At 22.1% G+C, this 19201-nt stretch overlaps 2 protein-coding genes across 2 annotated transcripts; one reads left to right on the top strand and one right to left on the bottom strand.

Moving 5' to 3' along the window:
• Window positions 1-417: 417 nt before the first annotated feature.
• PY17X_0420800 (ATP-dependent RNA helicase DDX60, putative) lies at window positions 418-7846 on the top strand (the record flags this gene model as incomplete). Its single annotated transcript, XM_022955130.1, has 2 exons — window positions 418-7236; window positions 7406-7846. 2 exons carry the CDS (start codon window positions 418-420, stop codon window positions 7844-7846), a joined length of 7260 nt encoding a protein of 2419 aa, XP_022811598.1.
• A 1175-nt stretch (window positions 7847-9021) lies between these two features.
• PY17X_0420900 (conserved protein, unknown function) lies at window positions 9022-17343 on the bottom strand (the record flags this gene model as incomplete). The annotated part of the gene is made up of 1 exon (XM_022955131.1): window positions 9022-17343. One exon carries the CDS (start codon window positions 17341-17343, stop codon window positions 9022-9024), a length of 8322 nt encoding a protein of 2773 aa, XP_022811599.1.
• Window positions 17344-19201: the final 1858 nt, after the last annotated feature.

The raw sequence follows: 19201 nt of genomic DNA on the forward strand, positions 1-19201 counted from the left end.
ATAATATATACAATTAAGGGTATATATTTTTAATAGCTCACAAAAAAACATAATCCAGTATAATTGAACAAAACAAAAAATATTATAATATCATTTTGATATGTAAATATTAGTATTATATAATATTCCACATATGATATATGTTCATTTATTGATATTTTTTCATATATGTATCAAATTGTTATAAATTTTTTTATTATAACATAGAATATACATATAAAAAATATATATGGACCTTGTGCTAATATTATATATTTTTTAATAGTCTACATGAACTTCATCAAGCTCGAAGTGTAGAGAGCAAATATTTACATACAATCACAATTGTATTTGAGATTAAATATATTAAAAAGGGATCAGGAAAAAGTGCCAATTATACTTGATTTATATATATGTGTGAGTAGTTGAGCGTATATAATGATTTTAGCTAATAATGTTTATAAAGTTCCTAAACTAAAAGACCTGAAAAACTTGAGGATAGCAGAAAATGATAGTATAAGTAGATATTCGTTCGTTAACAAATTTGAGGAAAATGAATTAGAAGATATAGAAAACATAATAAATAATAAGGATATAAGTATAGATAATAAAATAGAGTTGTTTTATTCCAAGTTAAACAGTAGTATACATGATATATTTAGGATAATAGCAGATTATACTAGTTTATATATTATAAATGGGGAAGGTTTATTAATTCATGTTTGTATGTTATTATCTAAGTTTTATTTATTTCAAAATGAAGAAGATCAAAATATTCTTAGTTTTAATAATAGCTTGAATATTAGTAGTATAATATATTATATTGAAAAGGTGTTAAGGGATTTTGCTTTATGTAATTCAAATTTTCATATAATATTTTTTAATGTTTTTAATTTGTTTTTTGAAAAAGAAACAAAATTATTCGAAAATTATAATATCTTAAGAAATGCATTTATAATTCATTGTAAAAAAAATTTGATTCCTTATTATATTTTTGATAATTGGTATAATGATAATAATTATAATATATACATTATAAAATATAAACCTTTATTTATGTTTGTTGAAGACAGTTCTTCTTTTTTATATTTGTTTAATAAATTTTATGTAAGCGAAGTTGATGAAAAAAATGAATTAGATGATAATATAACATTATCAAAGGAAAGGGAAGTTGACGAAAAAACGAATAACAACAATGATAAAATTTTAGATGGAGAAAAAAATCGTAAGGAATATTTGAAAAAAAAAAAAATATATGATTACTACAATGAAGAAATTAGAGAAATATCGCTTTGTTTTTATTTTCTTTTAATTAACAATATATTAAGAGATATAAAATCTGTGCTTTTTTTCAATGTGGAGATTGAGAAGAATACTGTGAATGCCTTTTCTATAAATTATAAGATGATAAATTTTAAAATAGTTGAGAAATTAAATGAAGAATCAACGTTACTATTTGAAAGAAATGTGTATCAAAATGTTGATATTAAAGAAAGTATAGCTTATGAGAATAGTAATTATACACAGATAAATATATCACAAAGTATAAAGGATTATGATTTGTTGTATAATGATGAAAAAAATTATAGTAAAGAAGAATTAGAACTGCTTGAATTATTTTCAGTAAATGTGAAATCAGATAACATTAATTTGAAAAATGTGGTATTAAATGTGTTTTACTCCAAAATTAAAGAAACAATTATAAAGGGTGATGAGAAAAAGGATTTTACATTTTTAGCTGTGAAACTTATATTTATGCATAATTATTTAATAGAAAAATTAAATATGAAAAATTTAAATTGTATACCTGATATAGACAAAATGGGTAAAGATTATTGCAGTTATAATTTTATAAAATCACAAATAGAGGGATATGTATTATCTTATTTAAATATTTATAATTTAATATTGAAAAGTTTACAAGGATATATGTATTGTGATATTTTGCAAAATATTAGAAATACAGATATATTGCACTTTTTTAATTCTTCAATAATTCATAATTTAATAAGTTTTATAAGTTATAAAATAAGAGAAAATATTTATGTAATTAATTATGAGGATTTTTCATTTGAAGATACAGATTTTTTTGAAAAATCATTTAAAAATGTAGTAGGAAATGATGACATGCCATTTTTTCCAATTAATTTTGAATTTTTACTAAATTGCACTAATTTATTGCCTAAAAATGAAACAAACGTTGTAGAAGGAAATGATATAGAAAATAGTAAGATTGAAAATGATAACAAAATAGATGAAAATCCTATTAAAAATCCAAATCAATGCAAAAATGAAATATCAAATGATAATAAAATATTCAACGTTAACTTGATAAACATTAAAAATGAGTTTATAGAGAATTTTTTTCATATTGATAATAAGTCAAATGAAATCGAAAGAAATACTAACGATATAATAAATGAAAATAATAAAGGTCAAGAAATTAAGTATAAAGTAAATTATGTAGATAAGTGTATAGAATATGATAACGAATTTTTTGAGTTGTGTGGATTATTACACATTACACAGAGAGAAGAAGTATATGATATTTATAGGCGTTATGTAAAAATGTCAAAAAATTCGAGAATATCAAAGGTAAGAAAAGAAGATGAAAGAAATGTATTACGAGGACAACAAAAAGAAGAAAGGCGAAATGCTATAATTGCAAAATATTTTTATATTAGCTCATTACATCACCCAATTATTATATCAGAAAATCATCCATGGTTGAAATATTATATATATAATATTGATAAATTGTATAATTATTTAAAAAATGAAGAAAATAAAAAAGTAATTAATATGAGGATGAAAAGAATATTTGAAGAAACATTTTTGAAAGAAAATACACCAAGTATTTGCGATAAAAAAAATAAAAAAATTAAAAATCAGCAAAATTACATTAAAATGTTTGAAGTTTTAGATGATATAAGTGGTGATGATAGTAACCTTGATAATGATGGGGAAAATAATAAAGGCAAAAAAGGGCAAAAAGAAAAGGAAGAAAAAAAAAATATTAAAGGAGGAAATTCAAATCAATTAACTCGCAAAGATGAAATTTTAAAAAGAAAAGAATTGTCAAATGAAAAAAAAATATATGAAGTAGATTTAGAAAGATATAATGTATTAGAAGCAAAAATAAATAAACTGAGTAGCAATAATAATTATTCTGAAATGAATACATGGTCATTAGATATAATATCAGGCTTTAATAGATTAGTAGATGTATACAATTTTAATAATGTTAGTAATTTAATAAAAAATGCAACTCTTCAACTTAAGGTTAGTATGAAAGTTTTAAGTAATATGTTTGATATTATTATGCACACAAAATTAAAAAATGTCAAAACTAATAAACAGAAATCAGACGCAATTAGAAGTGTAATGCTAATTTATAAATTGGTTAATGAAATTTTTAACAAATTTAAAGAACATCTAACTGAAAAAGATATTGTTCAGTTGCAAACTGTTTTATTATCACTTGGGTTTAGAAATAGTAGTTATAATTTATTTGAAGAATATATTAAGATAAGGGTGAAACAACTAGAAGAAGAAAATAATAATGATGTCGAAGAAGATAAAACGGGTAAAAATAAAAAAAATGTAAAAGGAAAAGAAAAAACAAAATTGAAAGGTGGAGCAAAAGGTGGAAAAAGCAAGGATGAGGAAAAATTGGGCCTAGATAAGATAAAAAAAAAAGGAAGAGAAGAAAGTAATTCAGAGGTTGGAGTAAAAATATCTGATAGGAAAGAATTAAAAGAACTTTATAAATATAAAATCGAATCAGTAAAAACATACAGTGAATTAAAAATAGATGAAGATAAAGAACATGAATTCCAATTATATTATATGTACTATTTATTAGATAGAACAACAGGAAACATAAAAGATAAACGTGTTTTATTTACTTTAGATACTTGGCAATATAATATATTAAATTTAGTAGATCGAAGAAAAAGTATACTAGTTTCTTGCCCAACTAGTAGTGGTAAGACGTTTATTTGTTATTATGTTATGGATAAAGTATTAAGATTAAATAATGATAGTGTAGTTGTATATGTTGCCCCAAATGATACATTAGCTTTACAAGTATTTCATGAAGTAAATGGAAGATTTAATACAAAAAGTTATTCAAAATATGGGGAAAATAAATTATGCTCATATTTAACAGATAAATATGCACAAGATAAGGCATTAGAAGCTCAAATAGTTATAATATTACCTAGTGTTTTAGAAAATATTTTATTATCTTATTATTCGATGGGTGAAAATACTGGTTTAGAGACAAAAGTATCTAAATTTATTAGTAGAATTGAATATATAATTTTTGATGAAATTCATTGTATTGGAGATAAAGAATTTTATGGGCCACAAATTGAAAATATCATTCATTTAACAACTTGCCCATTTTTAGCATTATCTGCTACTATTGGTAATATAAAATATTTTTATGATTGGTTAAAAAATGTTATGATAAAAAAGGGAAAAAATGAAAAAGATTTGCATTTAATTAAATTTTATGAAAGATTTTCAGATTTGGTTTTATATGTATACACTAATAGAAATTTGCATCACTTAAACCCATTGGCTTGTTATAATTATAGAGATATATTATATAAAGGTATTAATAAAGATTTTTATTGCAATCCTCGAGAAATATATGAAATTATAATGTTATTATTTGAATTAGCTAGAAAAAAACAATTTTATGATTTAGTAGAATTTTTAGAACCTTCATTTTATTTCAAATATACACGATGTATAAATAAGAAACAGTTTATATATTACATGCACAGTGTAAAAGAAATGATAATATATTTAATACAAAATAAATATATTACTAGTTCAGACTATGATATGTTCATACACATGTTGTTATCAAATTATTTGAAGAATACTGATGTATCGCGAGGAGAAAAGAAAGAAGAGGAAACACAAAATAAAAAAAAAGAGGTAGAGAAAAGGGAAGTGGCCAAAGAAGATGATAGTAGTAGTGATAGTGATGAAGAAAATAAGCAAATAACAAGTATGCAAAGTACAACGAAACATTTATATAAGCGAAAAGTACAAGATGATGCACCAAAAGAAAAATTATTTCAGGAATTATACAAAAATGTTGTATTGGATGAAAAATATTACTTAAACAAATCAAACGATTTAGTAAAATATACTGAAACTGTAAATGTTGAACAAGAATATTTAGATAGCGGTAATTTAATAGAATTATTAAAACATTTGGAAGATGTAAATTTTTTACCATGCATTGTTTTTAATTTTGAAAGAAAAGAATTAGAAGATATGACTATCAATTTGATTAATGAACTTATGAGAAGGCAACATGATAAATACTATGGAACTGATGAAAGGGCATTTAATACTAAGATGGAAAATAAGCTACGACAAGAAAGATATGAAAATTTATTAAAGCAAAGAGAAATGTTATTAAAAATAAAAACAGTATCTAGAAACCAAAGATTAGAACAAAATTTAGATAAAGATTATTTAGATATGTTAAATGAAGATGAAATACCAGAACCTCCTATAGATATTTCAGAAGAATATGATGGTGATTTTTATTTTTGTAATAGAAAAGTATATCACAATTATGTTTTTGAAATAGAAGATTTAATAAAGGATGCAGAAAGAGCAATCGAAGGAAGAAAAAATAAGGACATATTAATTGAAGGTTTAAAAAGAGGTATAGGTTTACACTATGAAGTTTTACCTTACAAATTTACAATTATAGTTGAATCTTTATTTAGATTAGGATACATTAAGATAATATTTAGTAATAAAAATTTGTCCTTAGGAATAAATATTCCTTGTAAATCTATTATATTTACTGGACATACTTATGAATTAAATTCTCTTTTGTTTAAACAAACTTCTGGAAGAGCTGGTCGACGTGGGTTTGATTTATATGGTAACATAATAATATGGAATATTAATTTTAAGAATTTAAAAAGATTAATTACGTGCCCTTTACAAACACTTTCAGGTACTTATTGTGTTAATTTTACAAATATATGTAGAAGTATGTTATTATATAATTGCTTGAAAAAATATAGAGAAATGGAAGAAATTGCACATAGAAATAAAGCTATAGTAAATAAACCAAGTAAAAAGAAGAAAAAAGAAGAAACTATGAGTGTAGCTGAAAAGGAAGAAATTTTTGAAAAAAACAGATTTATCAATATTAACTATTTTAGTAGAGTTAATGGTATATTAAGTTTGTTTTACAATACTTTGTATTATATAAATGCGTTCCATGATGAAAATAATAAAACATTAGAGGATAGAGAAAGCAATTCAATTGTTGAAGATATAAAAGGTGGAGTAAATAAAACAATAAAGGGTGATAATGCATCACAAAACACAAATAATTGTGATGTAATTTGTGAAAGTGATTATTTAAATTTTCGAAAAGAAGAATTTTTAGAATATAAAGAAAAAGATATATCATCCGATTTTATCAATAGAAAATATGAATATAACGAATTAATTTGCGAAATTATTGAAAATAAGAAGAAAAACAAATATATATCAATTTTTGAAAACCAGAAAAATTTAAAAGAACTATCTTTTATGATAAAAATTCATTTTCTTATATATATAAACATTCTTGTTGAAATGGAAGCATTAGATGATGATGGCAATGTAATTAATTTAACTGAATTATCTATATTATTAAAAAAGGAATGCGATAATAACTTTTTATTAACACATTTACTTAGAAAACGAATTATACATAATCTTATAGGAGACGATGTATTTTTATCGTACTCAAATAGTGAAGTATCTTTACAAAAAATAATTGATTGCATAACTTTCGAAAAAAATTATTCTCGAAATGCAATAGTAGATGACACATCAAGAGGGAAATTTATCTTATTGTTTATTCTTTCTCATTTTATTAATAAAATAAAAGAAAATAAAATAGCTTTAACCAATATATTAATCAATTATAATAATAAAAGTAGAAATCGATTGGAATTATTTAGTCATAAATATTTCCCTCTTTTACACACACTTCCAAAATCTGTACAAAATCATGTTAATAATTTAGAAAAGCTCATATTAAATAATTTAATAAATTATTCAATAATAATTATAAGCAAGCTAAAATTGTGGAGTAGAAAAAAAACATATTTACTTCCATATACTCAGTTATACATATTTGAGGAGCATCCCTCTTCGAATTTGGTTGACATTTTCAATAACACAAATTCAGAATTCATAAATTATTATAAAGAAAAGGTAATAAACATAGCTATAAAATATGATTTTTTCTAGTTTGTGGATATGAATTTAATGGCTATATTTTTGTTTATTTATTAGTGTGTTATCTTCATCATTTTGTTAATGTGCACTCGCGTATTACTATTTTGTTATTATTCATTCCTCATTGCTGATATTTTTTTTATAGGTTGACGATTACAATATAAGATCCCCTTTCTTGGCCCCCCTTTATAAAAACGATAAATTCGATAATTTATGTGAATTACTTTACACATCTCTAATTGATTTGGATATGAAAAAAAATATGATTCCAGATATAATGGAAGATTATGTTTATTTTTATAAGTTCGAAAATGGATTAATAAAAGAGGAAAAAGCATGCTTAAAAAACTCATATATGATAGATTATTTCTTACACGGAAAGTATTACGTTTTAAGAAACAAAAATAAACTAGGACAATATACTTGGTATATTATAGATAGATTTATTGACTCTTTAAAAAATATTGAAAATTATTTATACGAAATTAAGAGAGAAAAGGATTTCTCAAATGACGTTTTTTACACGTGTTTAAGTTCAATGAAGGACATTTTACAAAAGCATTTTAAATCTATTAACTCAGAATAAGGAGTGAAAAAAGTTGATGACTTGTTATAAATTGTAATGGGTGATAAAAAGCAGGAGGAAGAATAGGTGAAGATAACTAAAAAATTTATCATTTTAATATGAATGAATAAATGTATATTAGTATATGTATATATATATATTTCATTTTTATAAAGGTAAAAAAATAAACCTTTTTAAACATTATTATGATGATTTCCTATTTTTGATGCATTAATTTGTTGAATATATTCCTACATTTAGCTATTTTGCGTAAATAAAAAAATATTTCAATTAAATTATTTATTTTGTTTTTCTTTGCTTTATGTTGCTTATTTTTTGGAATAATAATACGAACATTTTTTAAAATACCATATATATAATATGACAAAATTATGTTTAAAATATGACATTTATCGCAAAACATTCGAAATAGATAAGTAAAGGATATAATATTTAGCAGTATTCATAATCCTTTATATATTATGCGTCATTATAAGAGAAAATATAGGCGATGTTATTTGTGGGGGACATTTATCTGATTTTCGACAACTTTGGCTATTGTGTTCAATCCTTTTCATTTTTTTTAGCATGTTACATTAATAAAATGATATTGATCAAATATTTTTTTTTAATAAGTTTCTAAAAAAATATAGTTTGTTCTATAGAGAGACAAAAGGTAAACATAATGAATGCACATGTAGATGTAGTAATATATTAAAGCCATATATATATATAGCCTAATAAACCTGGCCACATTTGTAAAACAAGGGAAATGTGAAACATTCATGTTGTACCGGTAAGTAACTAATGAAAAATGTATATATGCATATTCGCATATATGACGGTTTAAACAAGAAAAAAAAATGACAAAAATAGGGTAAACCGAAAAAAAAATGATAATATAAATTTGTAAGCAAAATAAAATAGTAAAAGATTCATTAAGATAACGAAAAAAAAATATTCTCAATAATTTAGTATTAATTTTTAGTATACATTTGTATAGACAAAATATTCACAAAAAAAAGCGGAATTAAATTTAACTATGTAAATATGGGTATCTATAAATTCGAGGATATAGAAATATGCGGATTAATATTATTAATCTGCCTTGATTATGATATTATTTTCTTTTTTGTTATATTTATGGGTGTTTATGAAATGTTAAAATTTTAGTAGTTATGCAACGAGGAAGCAGCTTATGAATCTTTTAAATTATAATATGTTTCGTATTCCTTTTTTAGAATTTTTAGCTCTTTATACAATTGTTGAAATGAATATCGTCGTGATGGTATGAAGTGTAAACATTTTTTAATAATTTTAGCAACTTTTTTCTTCCATATATCATTTGAAAATATTCCTTTATTTGGTAATAGATCATTAATAGTAATATTTTTTTCTCCGGAATATATATTAGTACTATTTTTACAATTCCATTCGCATAGTAAATCAACAACTTTGACTTCATTTTTATTGGCGACAGTTAATAAATTTTGTCCTCCGAATAATTGGCATAATACTAGGCCAACACTAAATATCGTTGTTTGAGTTGTAAATTTAATAACCCAAGTATCAACTGAATGCATTTCAAAATAATCATATTCTTTTTTTTTTCGTGTTTTTCTATCACAATTACTTAAGTCAGTTTCCATTTTTTTTAATAAATAATCTTTATTACTTAAATAATCCATTATTTCATCATTATCAATATATTCAGTTTTTAAATTATCATCAGGGATATCATGTGTGCATACGTTATGTAAATAATAATTTTTTAATATATCATTTTGATATTCATTTGAATTTTTATGTTCTAATTTATTTTCATCCATTCCTTTCATAGGGTATTCAAGATGCAATTTGTTTTTTTTGTCATAAATATTATTAGGTAAATAAATTTTTCTCCTACTCAGCATATTATTACCATTAGTATGCTCTCTTAAAGAAATGTACTCTTTATCATCATGATTATTATTATTGTTAAAATCGGTGTTCATGTATCCAGCAAGATATGTGCTTTTGTTTGTGGACATTATATATGTATTTAAGTCGTTTTTTTCAGAAAAGTCAGTTTTTATATTAGTAATACTACTATCACTGTTTTTTTTGCTGTTACATTTACTGGTACCATTTGTGCTATGGTTACTAATATGGGTGTTATCATTATTATTATGATCAGTGATATTTTTATTTTGTTCGTAACTCAAATGTATTTCTCTCAAATCAATATGATTATTTTCATTTAAATATGAGGTTGTATTATCACCACTTGTTCCTGTGGCACAATTACAATTTCGAATTATTGTATTTAAGGAGTTTTCACAATCTGTGATTTCCTTTCTTTTTACGATTGGTTGAATAAAACGAAGATCTAGCAACTTTTTCCATCTATGTTTGATTCTTAATTGTTTTGTTTTGTTAATATGATAAATATTTGAATCTGGACCATACCATGTTTTTCTAAATTGATCAGATTTATTTAAAGAAGATAACAAAAAGACTAGCAGTGCGCATTCAGGAGAACAATAACCTTTTGTACAAATAACATAATATAAGAAGTTAAAATTGTTATTTGCGTTATTAATTTTTATTTTTTCATAATATGATGGATTGGTTGGAAAGAAAAAACATCTTCCTGGTAACGCATCTCCTATATCTATTATAGTAACATTTTTGCATATAATTTTTGATTTTGAAAGTTTATATTCTACCATAATATTTCCTGGTTTTGTATCCCAATTAATTATAGGATTATCAATAGATTCACTTATCATCATTAAACGTTTAACCAACTTTTTACAAATATCTAATAAAAATAATCCATAATTTATATTTTCGGTGCCTTTGAGTTTTTGTATAATATATGTTAATGTGCATCCTTCAATCATTTGCATTGCTACACCTAGAACATGTTCGTTATTTTTTGTAATTCCAACTGACGACCACAAAAATTTTGGTATTGCATTCATATATATACACTTTTTATTTTTTTTTATTTTTGTTAAGGAATTTTCATTTTCTAAATTTTTTTTTTCACAGTTTTTACAAACTTTAAGTTCAATATTTTTGAAATTATTGATATTCAATTTGAGTGAATTATGTGGAATATAACAATCATTAGATGATTTTTTAAGTTCTAAATAATTTTCATTTTTTGTACCTGAATTGAATGGTGATGTCTCCTTTTGTAATGCTGATTCCAGATTGGAATATGGTAAAGCATTTTTTGAAATAGCATTTTTTAATTTTTTTTTTTTTCCTTCCATTTGTTTTTTTTCATTAACAAATTTGTCTTTTGTATCATCTTGTATATAATTATTTTTATTCTTTTCATATATTTCTTTATCCTCTGTTTTTAAAATATTAGTATGTATATTTGTCTGTTTGCTTGTTTTTTGGGTAATAATAATACTTTTCAGCTTTAATTGTGACTCTTTTACATTTTTGGAAGTATTATTGCTTTCTTTTTTAATTACATTATTTTTTTTACTATTATTTCCGAGTTTTGTACAATTAATATTTTTATTGGATGAAACACGGTTTCGATTTGTGTTGGTTTCTTGAGTATCTTTCTTTTCCATTTTTTTTTTCCCAACATTATTCATATTCACTATTTTTAACTTGTTTTGGGATTTTATTTTTTTATTATTTTTTTCCATTTTACTATTATTTGAAATGGTCATATCTTTTGTCCTTAAACTTTCTTGTATACCATTTTCATTGATTATATTACCATTACACATTTTCTCATGACTATTGAGCATATGGTTATCAAATGCTTCCTGATTCAATTCGCCTGTGTTAATAATACGATTATTATAATATATATTTAGGCAATTTTTGCAACCAAAATAAAAGCAATTATTGTTCTCTATACTTGTATCATTATCCTGACTAAGGTTGGTATAATTAATTTGATTGTTGATACTATTAAAATTTCCATCAATATTGCTTATATCGATATTAATGGCATTAATAATAGCTTTACTATTATTATGATTCATATTATTGTTCATTATATTGATATGGTGAATATTTTTTTCATGATTTTTTAAGGAGTTTTGACCCATAATTTTTGTTTGATACTTTTCATTAGTAATAAAATTTTCATTAGACAATAAAATGTTGGGGTCATTTTCATTGTTAGCATTTCCAATATAATTTGATGAAGATTTTGTATATAATTTTGTTTTGTTTATATCAATAATTTTAGGTATAGAATTATGGCTATACACATTATTTCCGATTATTGGATTTTTTTTTGATAAATATACTTGTTTACCATTAGGGAAATGAGAATTACAATGTGTGTTTAGCATAATATCAAAATCATAGTCATTTTTAGAAAATATTAAATTTTTTTTTTTATTTATTTCATAAGATATTAAATTTTCTTCGTGTGTTAGATAAATATTTTGTTCATTTTTTTTTTTGCTTTTATAATTAGTAATTTCCATATTGACATTTTTAAGTTGTTTCCCTTCAGATAATAAACTGTGTATTTTATATTTTAATTTATGTATATTACAGGCATTAATATTTAATATTTTAATAGCAAATTTATTATTAGGAATATTTTTTATCGAATTTTGGTAAATATAAAATGGGTTGTTTATAACTTCATTAATGTTTATATATTTACATATATGTTTGATTATATTATAAATTATACGTGATTCTACGTTCATGCTAGTTTGCATATATTCCTTGAATCTTTCTTTTAGTATGTCATATAAAGATTTATATCCAAATTGTTTTAGGAGTCTTATTTTTTTAACTTCATTAATTAAATGTTTGTATAGAATTTCTCTTTTCAGTAATAAACTAATGGGATCCTCTTTATTACCATTAAAATTTTCGATGCTTTCTTTATTACTACATTTATCATCTTTTTCGTTATCATAATTATTCGGTATTATTTCATAATCAGTTTCCTCTTTATTACTTCTAGTATAGTGTCCTGAAATAGTATGGATATTGTTACAAAGTAATTTTGTTTTACTACTACAACTACTATTATTATTGATATTTTGTTTGCTATTAATACGATTTTCTTCCTTTTTGATAATAGAATAAGTGATATTTGAATTTTTTTTAACTAATATATTTCTATTTTCATTATACATTTGTTTGTTTGGTGCTACATTATGAAAGTTCCTTTTTGATGCATTTCGAATGCATGTATTCAGGGGAACATTGTTATCTTCATTGCTCATTTTTTTTTTTTCAATATTTATAATTATAGAATTATGCATATTATTTGAATTTATAGTATTATCGTTGTTAACAATATTGTCTTTGTTTTTATCCTGGAAAATGATATTGCGATTATTATTGTTAATGCAGCTGATAGAATTGTCCCTATGGGTACTATTATCTGGGCTTTTTTCTAAAGGGCTATTACTAATCGATATTTTTTGTCTTTTCAAATTAATACTATCATTATTATAAGTTTGAAATGAATTATCTCTTTCTATTGAATTTTTTTGTGTTCCTTCCGATAAAGGATATATATAATCTTCAACCATTGATTTGATTGTACTGGTATTTGTTGGAAATATATAATTGTTTCCATTTTCGAATCCAGATTTGAGATTTTGATTCATTAAGAAATTGTTATTAATCAAATAATTAATAATTAAATCATAGTCTTTACTTGTCTGAATAAAATCATTTATGTTATCTTCATTAATGTCAATATCTTTTATATCTTTCGTTTCGAGAATTTTTGACTGTAAAAAATCATAGTTGTTTATATTTCTTTTTAGTAAATGATAAAATTTTTCAAAATTTTGAACGTATGGACAAAACATGTTACAAATATTATCAACTGCAACAATTTCTCCTTCATATATTTCAAATTGACACTTATTTTGCAAACTTAATTTTTTTCTTAATTTTATGTATGCGTTTCCAAATTTTATATCATAATTTATATTTTTTAAATGGTTTAAATATTGGTTTAATGGATTACAATTAGTGGTTATATTATCCTTTTCATTTTCTGAAAAAATTCGTGGATTATCTTTTGGAACAGCCTTCGCCATGATATTTTTTTTGTTGTCTTCCTCATTTTGGTTACCAATAAGTGTCTTTTTAGCATTTATACTATTATCAACATTTACTACATTGCCTATTTTTATTTTATCATAATCCATTGGGGTTTCATTTCTTTTATGCATGTGATTTATTTTGGTAGATTTGGTTTTCCTTTGCGTATTGCTCTTAGATTTAAGCGCCACTACTTTTTTCGTTTTTAATTTTTTATTATTGTTATTTTTACAAATACTGTAGTTTACTTTATTATTATTTATTTTTTTTTTTTTTTTTTTTTTCCTGCAACTGTCGCCTTTTTTCGCTCCTTTGTTATTATCTTTCCCTTTTTCGCCATCATTATTATCATCATTGTTTCTATTACCATTTCCAATGTTTCCTTCATTACTTCGCTCATAATTATTTGACCTATTATTATTATTATTATTTTTATGAGTGTGCCTTTCCTCTTTTTTACTATATTCTTTGTGCTTAGTATTATGATTGCTTTCCTTTTCATTATTATTTGAACATGTTACATTATTATTTTCACGATAGTCAAAACTATTTTGATTATTATTATTATTTAAAATGTCTACATACTTATAAAAATTGTTTTTATTTATTTGAGGTTTTAAAAACATATTATAAATGTGCATATAAATTTCACATGATTTTCTGGAAATCTTAGGAAAAAAATAAAATACACAATTGATACAAGTTTTATCATGATTAAATTTTATAGTAATACATTTATCAATTGTGGTGATAATATTATTTGTTTCTGAATGTTTAGCAATATTTATAATTTTTTTTTTTTTTAAAATATAGAAATATTCCAAATTGTTTGCACACATTAATTTTTTAATCATATTAGTATTATTACATTGGGTACAAAAAAAAACGTTTTCTTGATGAAAATTACTTCCTCCCATGATCATCATATGAATATCATTTTTTTCGTCACGAAACATGATTATATTTTTTAATAATTTGATAAGTATATTACTTAGAAAACAAAATTGGTATATACATACATTCAGTATTTTATATAAGACAACATTTTCCATATTATAATTTTGAAAACAAATGTGTTTTATAATGGTATAATAAAATATTCTATGACTTATTTTATTATTCAAAAATAGATAAAAACATTTTTCTGTTAAATAAAGAATATTTTTGATATGTAAAAATTGGTATAAATACTTCATTACAACAAATAATGGATATAAGAATTCTAAAGCTGTGTATTTTTTGGTTCCATCAACAAATGAAAATGAATTTGATTTTATAACTTTAAAAAAATATATACAGAATAGTAAATACTTATAAATGATATGATGTTTCGTTTTCTTATAATTTTTTGATATTTTTAGTAATTTTCTTAATATAATTTTTGTATGAATGCCTTTTTCTTTTTTCTCAACTAATTTTATGTTAAAAATATGATTTTGAAAGGATTTAAAGCATTCGAATAATGTAAAATATATTTTCAGATTTAATAGGTAATATAAAAATTGGTTGTAAACATTGTAGTCTAGATAGTTTATTACATTTTTGTGTCTGAAACATATATTATTTGAAATTAAGTGGATTTTTACTAATTCATACTTACAATAATTTTCTATTTTTTTGGAAAGCTTAGAATTAATATAAAGAATTATGATTTGAGTTTTTTCATTTGTATATCTTTCTAAATCTGGTATTATTGTTTGAAACAATATATTTCGCAAATTACTTGTTAAAAGGGTAATAAGCACTTTTTCGAGGTACAATACGATGATATATTCATATATGTATTCAGTTGAATATGTATAGTGTAAATTGATTCTAAAATTAAAAAAATTGGTTTTTGATAGTAGCATATGTCTTGAAAACAATTTAATATTTTTGAGAGCACACCTTTTTATGATATGGCAAATAGTTAACAGAGCATGAATATTATTATATTTTGAAATGAATGATATAAGTCCATGGAAATATTTTATATCATGTGTGCTATTATTAAGGCATATTTGAAATAGTGGATTCACATGAATAATACACAAATAGGGATAATCATAGGAAATGTTAATTATTCTACAAATATTAAATATCATAAAATATGTTTTATTGATTTCATAGGAGTTTATATATGATGATAATTTATTGTTATTCACATTGTCTCTTAATAAAATTTTATTCAAAATAACTAATATTATTATTTCTTGTATCTCAGTACTAAGATAAAAAGGGAGATTAATAATAATATATAAAGGTCCACTCTTTTTATACCCAGTATTGGGAATATAGCAAATTTTGTTTAAGAATATTATATAAATGATATTATTTATAGCATATATTTTTGAGCAAAATTCATGTAATTGATAAATGAAAACATTTACATATTCTGGTTTTTTAACACCTAAAATATTTTTATTATAATTCATTTTAATCTTGAATCTGTAGCTAGTATCATCAAAGTTGACATGAGAGACTGGATTTATAAAATTAAAAAAATAAATATATAATCGGATAATTATTTTTAAATACATAATATAATTGACATGACAAATAATAAAAAAGTACAACACAATAATGTGTTGAAGCAATTTGATATATTCTTCAACATTATTTGGTATTTTATTAATATATATACGTTTATAAAGTATGTTACATTGTTTTTTTTTATTTTGTCTTTTTATTGCAATCATTATTTTTCTTTGAAATTGAATATATTCGGTATTTTTAACACTATCACATTCTCTAAAATTATTTTTTTGAATATATTTTATATATTCATCATTGTATAATAAACTATTAAATAAAGTGTTTAATAGATAATCATTATATATACATTGATTAAAGTCATATTTTACACCTTGCTTTATTTTTTCTTTCAAATAAAATAAATTGGGTTGATTCATACCTATCTTATATAATTTGTTAATTTCATTTTGTTTAGTATATGGGAATATTAATGAATATAACATAAGAGTATTTAGTTTATTTGATATAATATATTTTTGTGAGAATTTTCTTTTATTTCGAAGTATAATATGTTTTATATTTTTCTTAAATTTATTTGCTATATTTTTTTTAATTTTTATTTTATTATAAATAGCATTGCTCTTCACGATTTTATGGTTCCTGATATAATCGCAATTGGGTTTTTCTTTATATAAGCCAGTAAAATTTGGATTATAATTATTAAAATTATTATTATATTGCAGTTTTCTTTTATTGCCTTGTTGATTAATATTATCATCATTTTGAGGAGTGTTGTATTCGTTGTAAAAAATATGTCTATTTTCGTGCAAGCATGATAAGTAAGAATTTATATTTTTTCTATCCCTTTTCGTTTCTTTTAAATCATATAAAAATCCATTAAGTTTACATGTATTACTTAAAAAAATATGGCTGCTTCTATAATTATTTAGTACGAATTCTGCATCATGATGTTTAAAAAGGAGATCTTCATTTCTTAAATTTGTCAAATATATCATTTTTCTGGGTTGTTCAAAGTTTTTTTATATTATTAAAATATAATTAATAAAAATACATAAGAACATATTTATATAATAGCAACTACTTAAATTTTCATTTGTGGATAATAAAAAATATGCAGATTTTGTTTAATGAAGACAACTCTTTTTTTGTCTTGTTTTGGTCAAATATAATTATGGCATTTATTTATTTAAATATATTAATGTAAATCGTTACATAAATTTAATAACTTAATGTAATAGAACCTATTCATTTTATTATGTTAATAATTCATAAAAAATATATATTGACACAAAATCAATAAAATAAAAACAAAATACATAAAATGTTAGAACATATTAAAAATATAATTTTCTAATAGATACGTATACATGTACGTTCTAAAGAATAGAGGTCCATTCATTTACATATATAAAACAATTTATATATTTATGTATTTATCCGTTCACATCATAAATATGTGAGTACATATATCATATATGCACAAGATTACAAAAAATTTCAAAACATTTGCAAAAATATAAAACAAGAGTTGTATGCATTTTATTAAAAAAAAATAAATAACGAAATTCAATAAAGAGTATACATGTTTGTATATTATAATAATCGTTGTAATAAGACTCCTTTGATTAGTTAGAAAAGGCGTCTTTCATCATATTTAGATTGATCACCGATTTTATAAAATAAAAATAAGAATATATAAATAAAATGGGCATATAATAATATAGAATTACATTTTAAAAAATAAATTCAATGAGAGATATTCAAATGCCAATTAAAATAATACAATTTTTATATATGTGTTTATAGCTAAAGGATCATGCATTATTACTAATTGTGCATATATATTTATTTGTCAATTTTAATTTCTATTAGTAAGCTACTTTATCATGGCTCGAGAATATCATTTTATATTTGCTATGTTAGAACAAGCATGTATGTTCTTAGTAGACTTTTATGAAAATTATACATATATACAAATTGAAATACCGTTATAAATATACATGCCATATATAAACCATATTTTGTATTCGTGTATTCTTCACATATTTACATAGAATAATAGAAATAGCTAAAAAATAAAACACATATATATGTACTTGTATATATATGTATATAAATGCATATGCATGTACGTGCTATTTAACTATTATGTATGATTTATAGAATAAGTATAATAAGTATCATAAATTATGTGTTTTTATACAAATTGATAAGTATTAACACCAAAAAATAGAATAAATAAAAGAAATGATGAATAACAAAATGAAAAATTGGCGTGTATTATGTGGTAAAAAAGATGAGATGAATATTGTATAAATAATAATGTTATACAAGCTTATAATAAATATCTATCAATTGCAAATATATTACATAAATATATTAGTTTTAAAAAAGGGGAATACAAAATTGTTCTCATTGGATTAAAAAAAAAAATGTATAACTGTTTTTAATACACACGAACAAAGTTAAAGATAGATTGTAAATTTTAGTAAATATTTACCAAAATGTATCATATCATATATATATACAAATATTATTCATAAATATTGACAAAATGTATATTTAATTATAAAAATTATAAATGTATGCACATTTAACGAAACTCCATAAGGTTCATATAAATGAAAAATTTAGTTGTCTATACGGAAAAATATAAAAAAAAACTCTAAATAAGTTATATATATATAAGATTATTGTATCAATAGTAGTATTTGTCTTAGCATATCTCCAATATGATTTTATTTATGGTGATAAAAAGGAAAACTGGATAATATAAATATATACATATCATGTTTAAATTTTAATTAATGTATTTTAGAATAAAATGAAAAAAAAATATAATATGCTTATAAA

This window comes from Plasmodium yoelii, assembly GCF_900002385.2.
Source record: "Plasmodium yoelii strain 17X genome assembly, chromosome: 4".
In the NCBI taxonomy this organism is placed as follows: Eukaryota; Apicomplexa; class Aconoidasida; order Haemosporida; family Plasmodiidae; genus Plasmodium; species Plasmodium yoelii.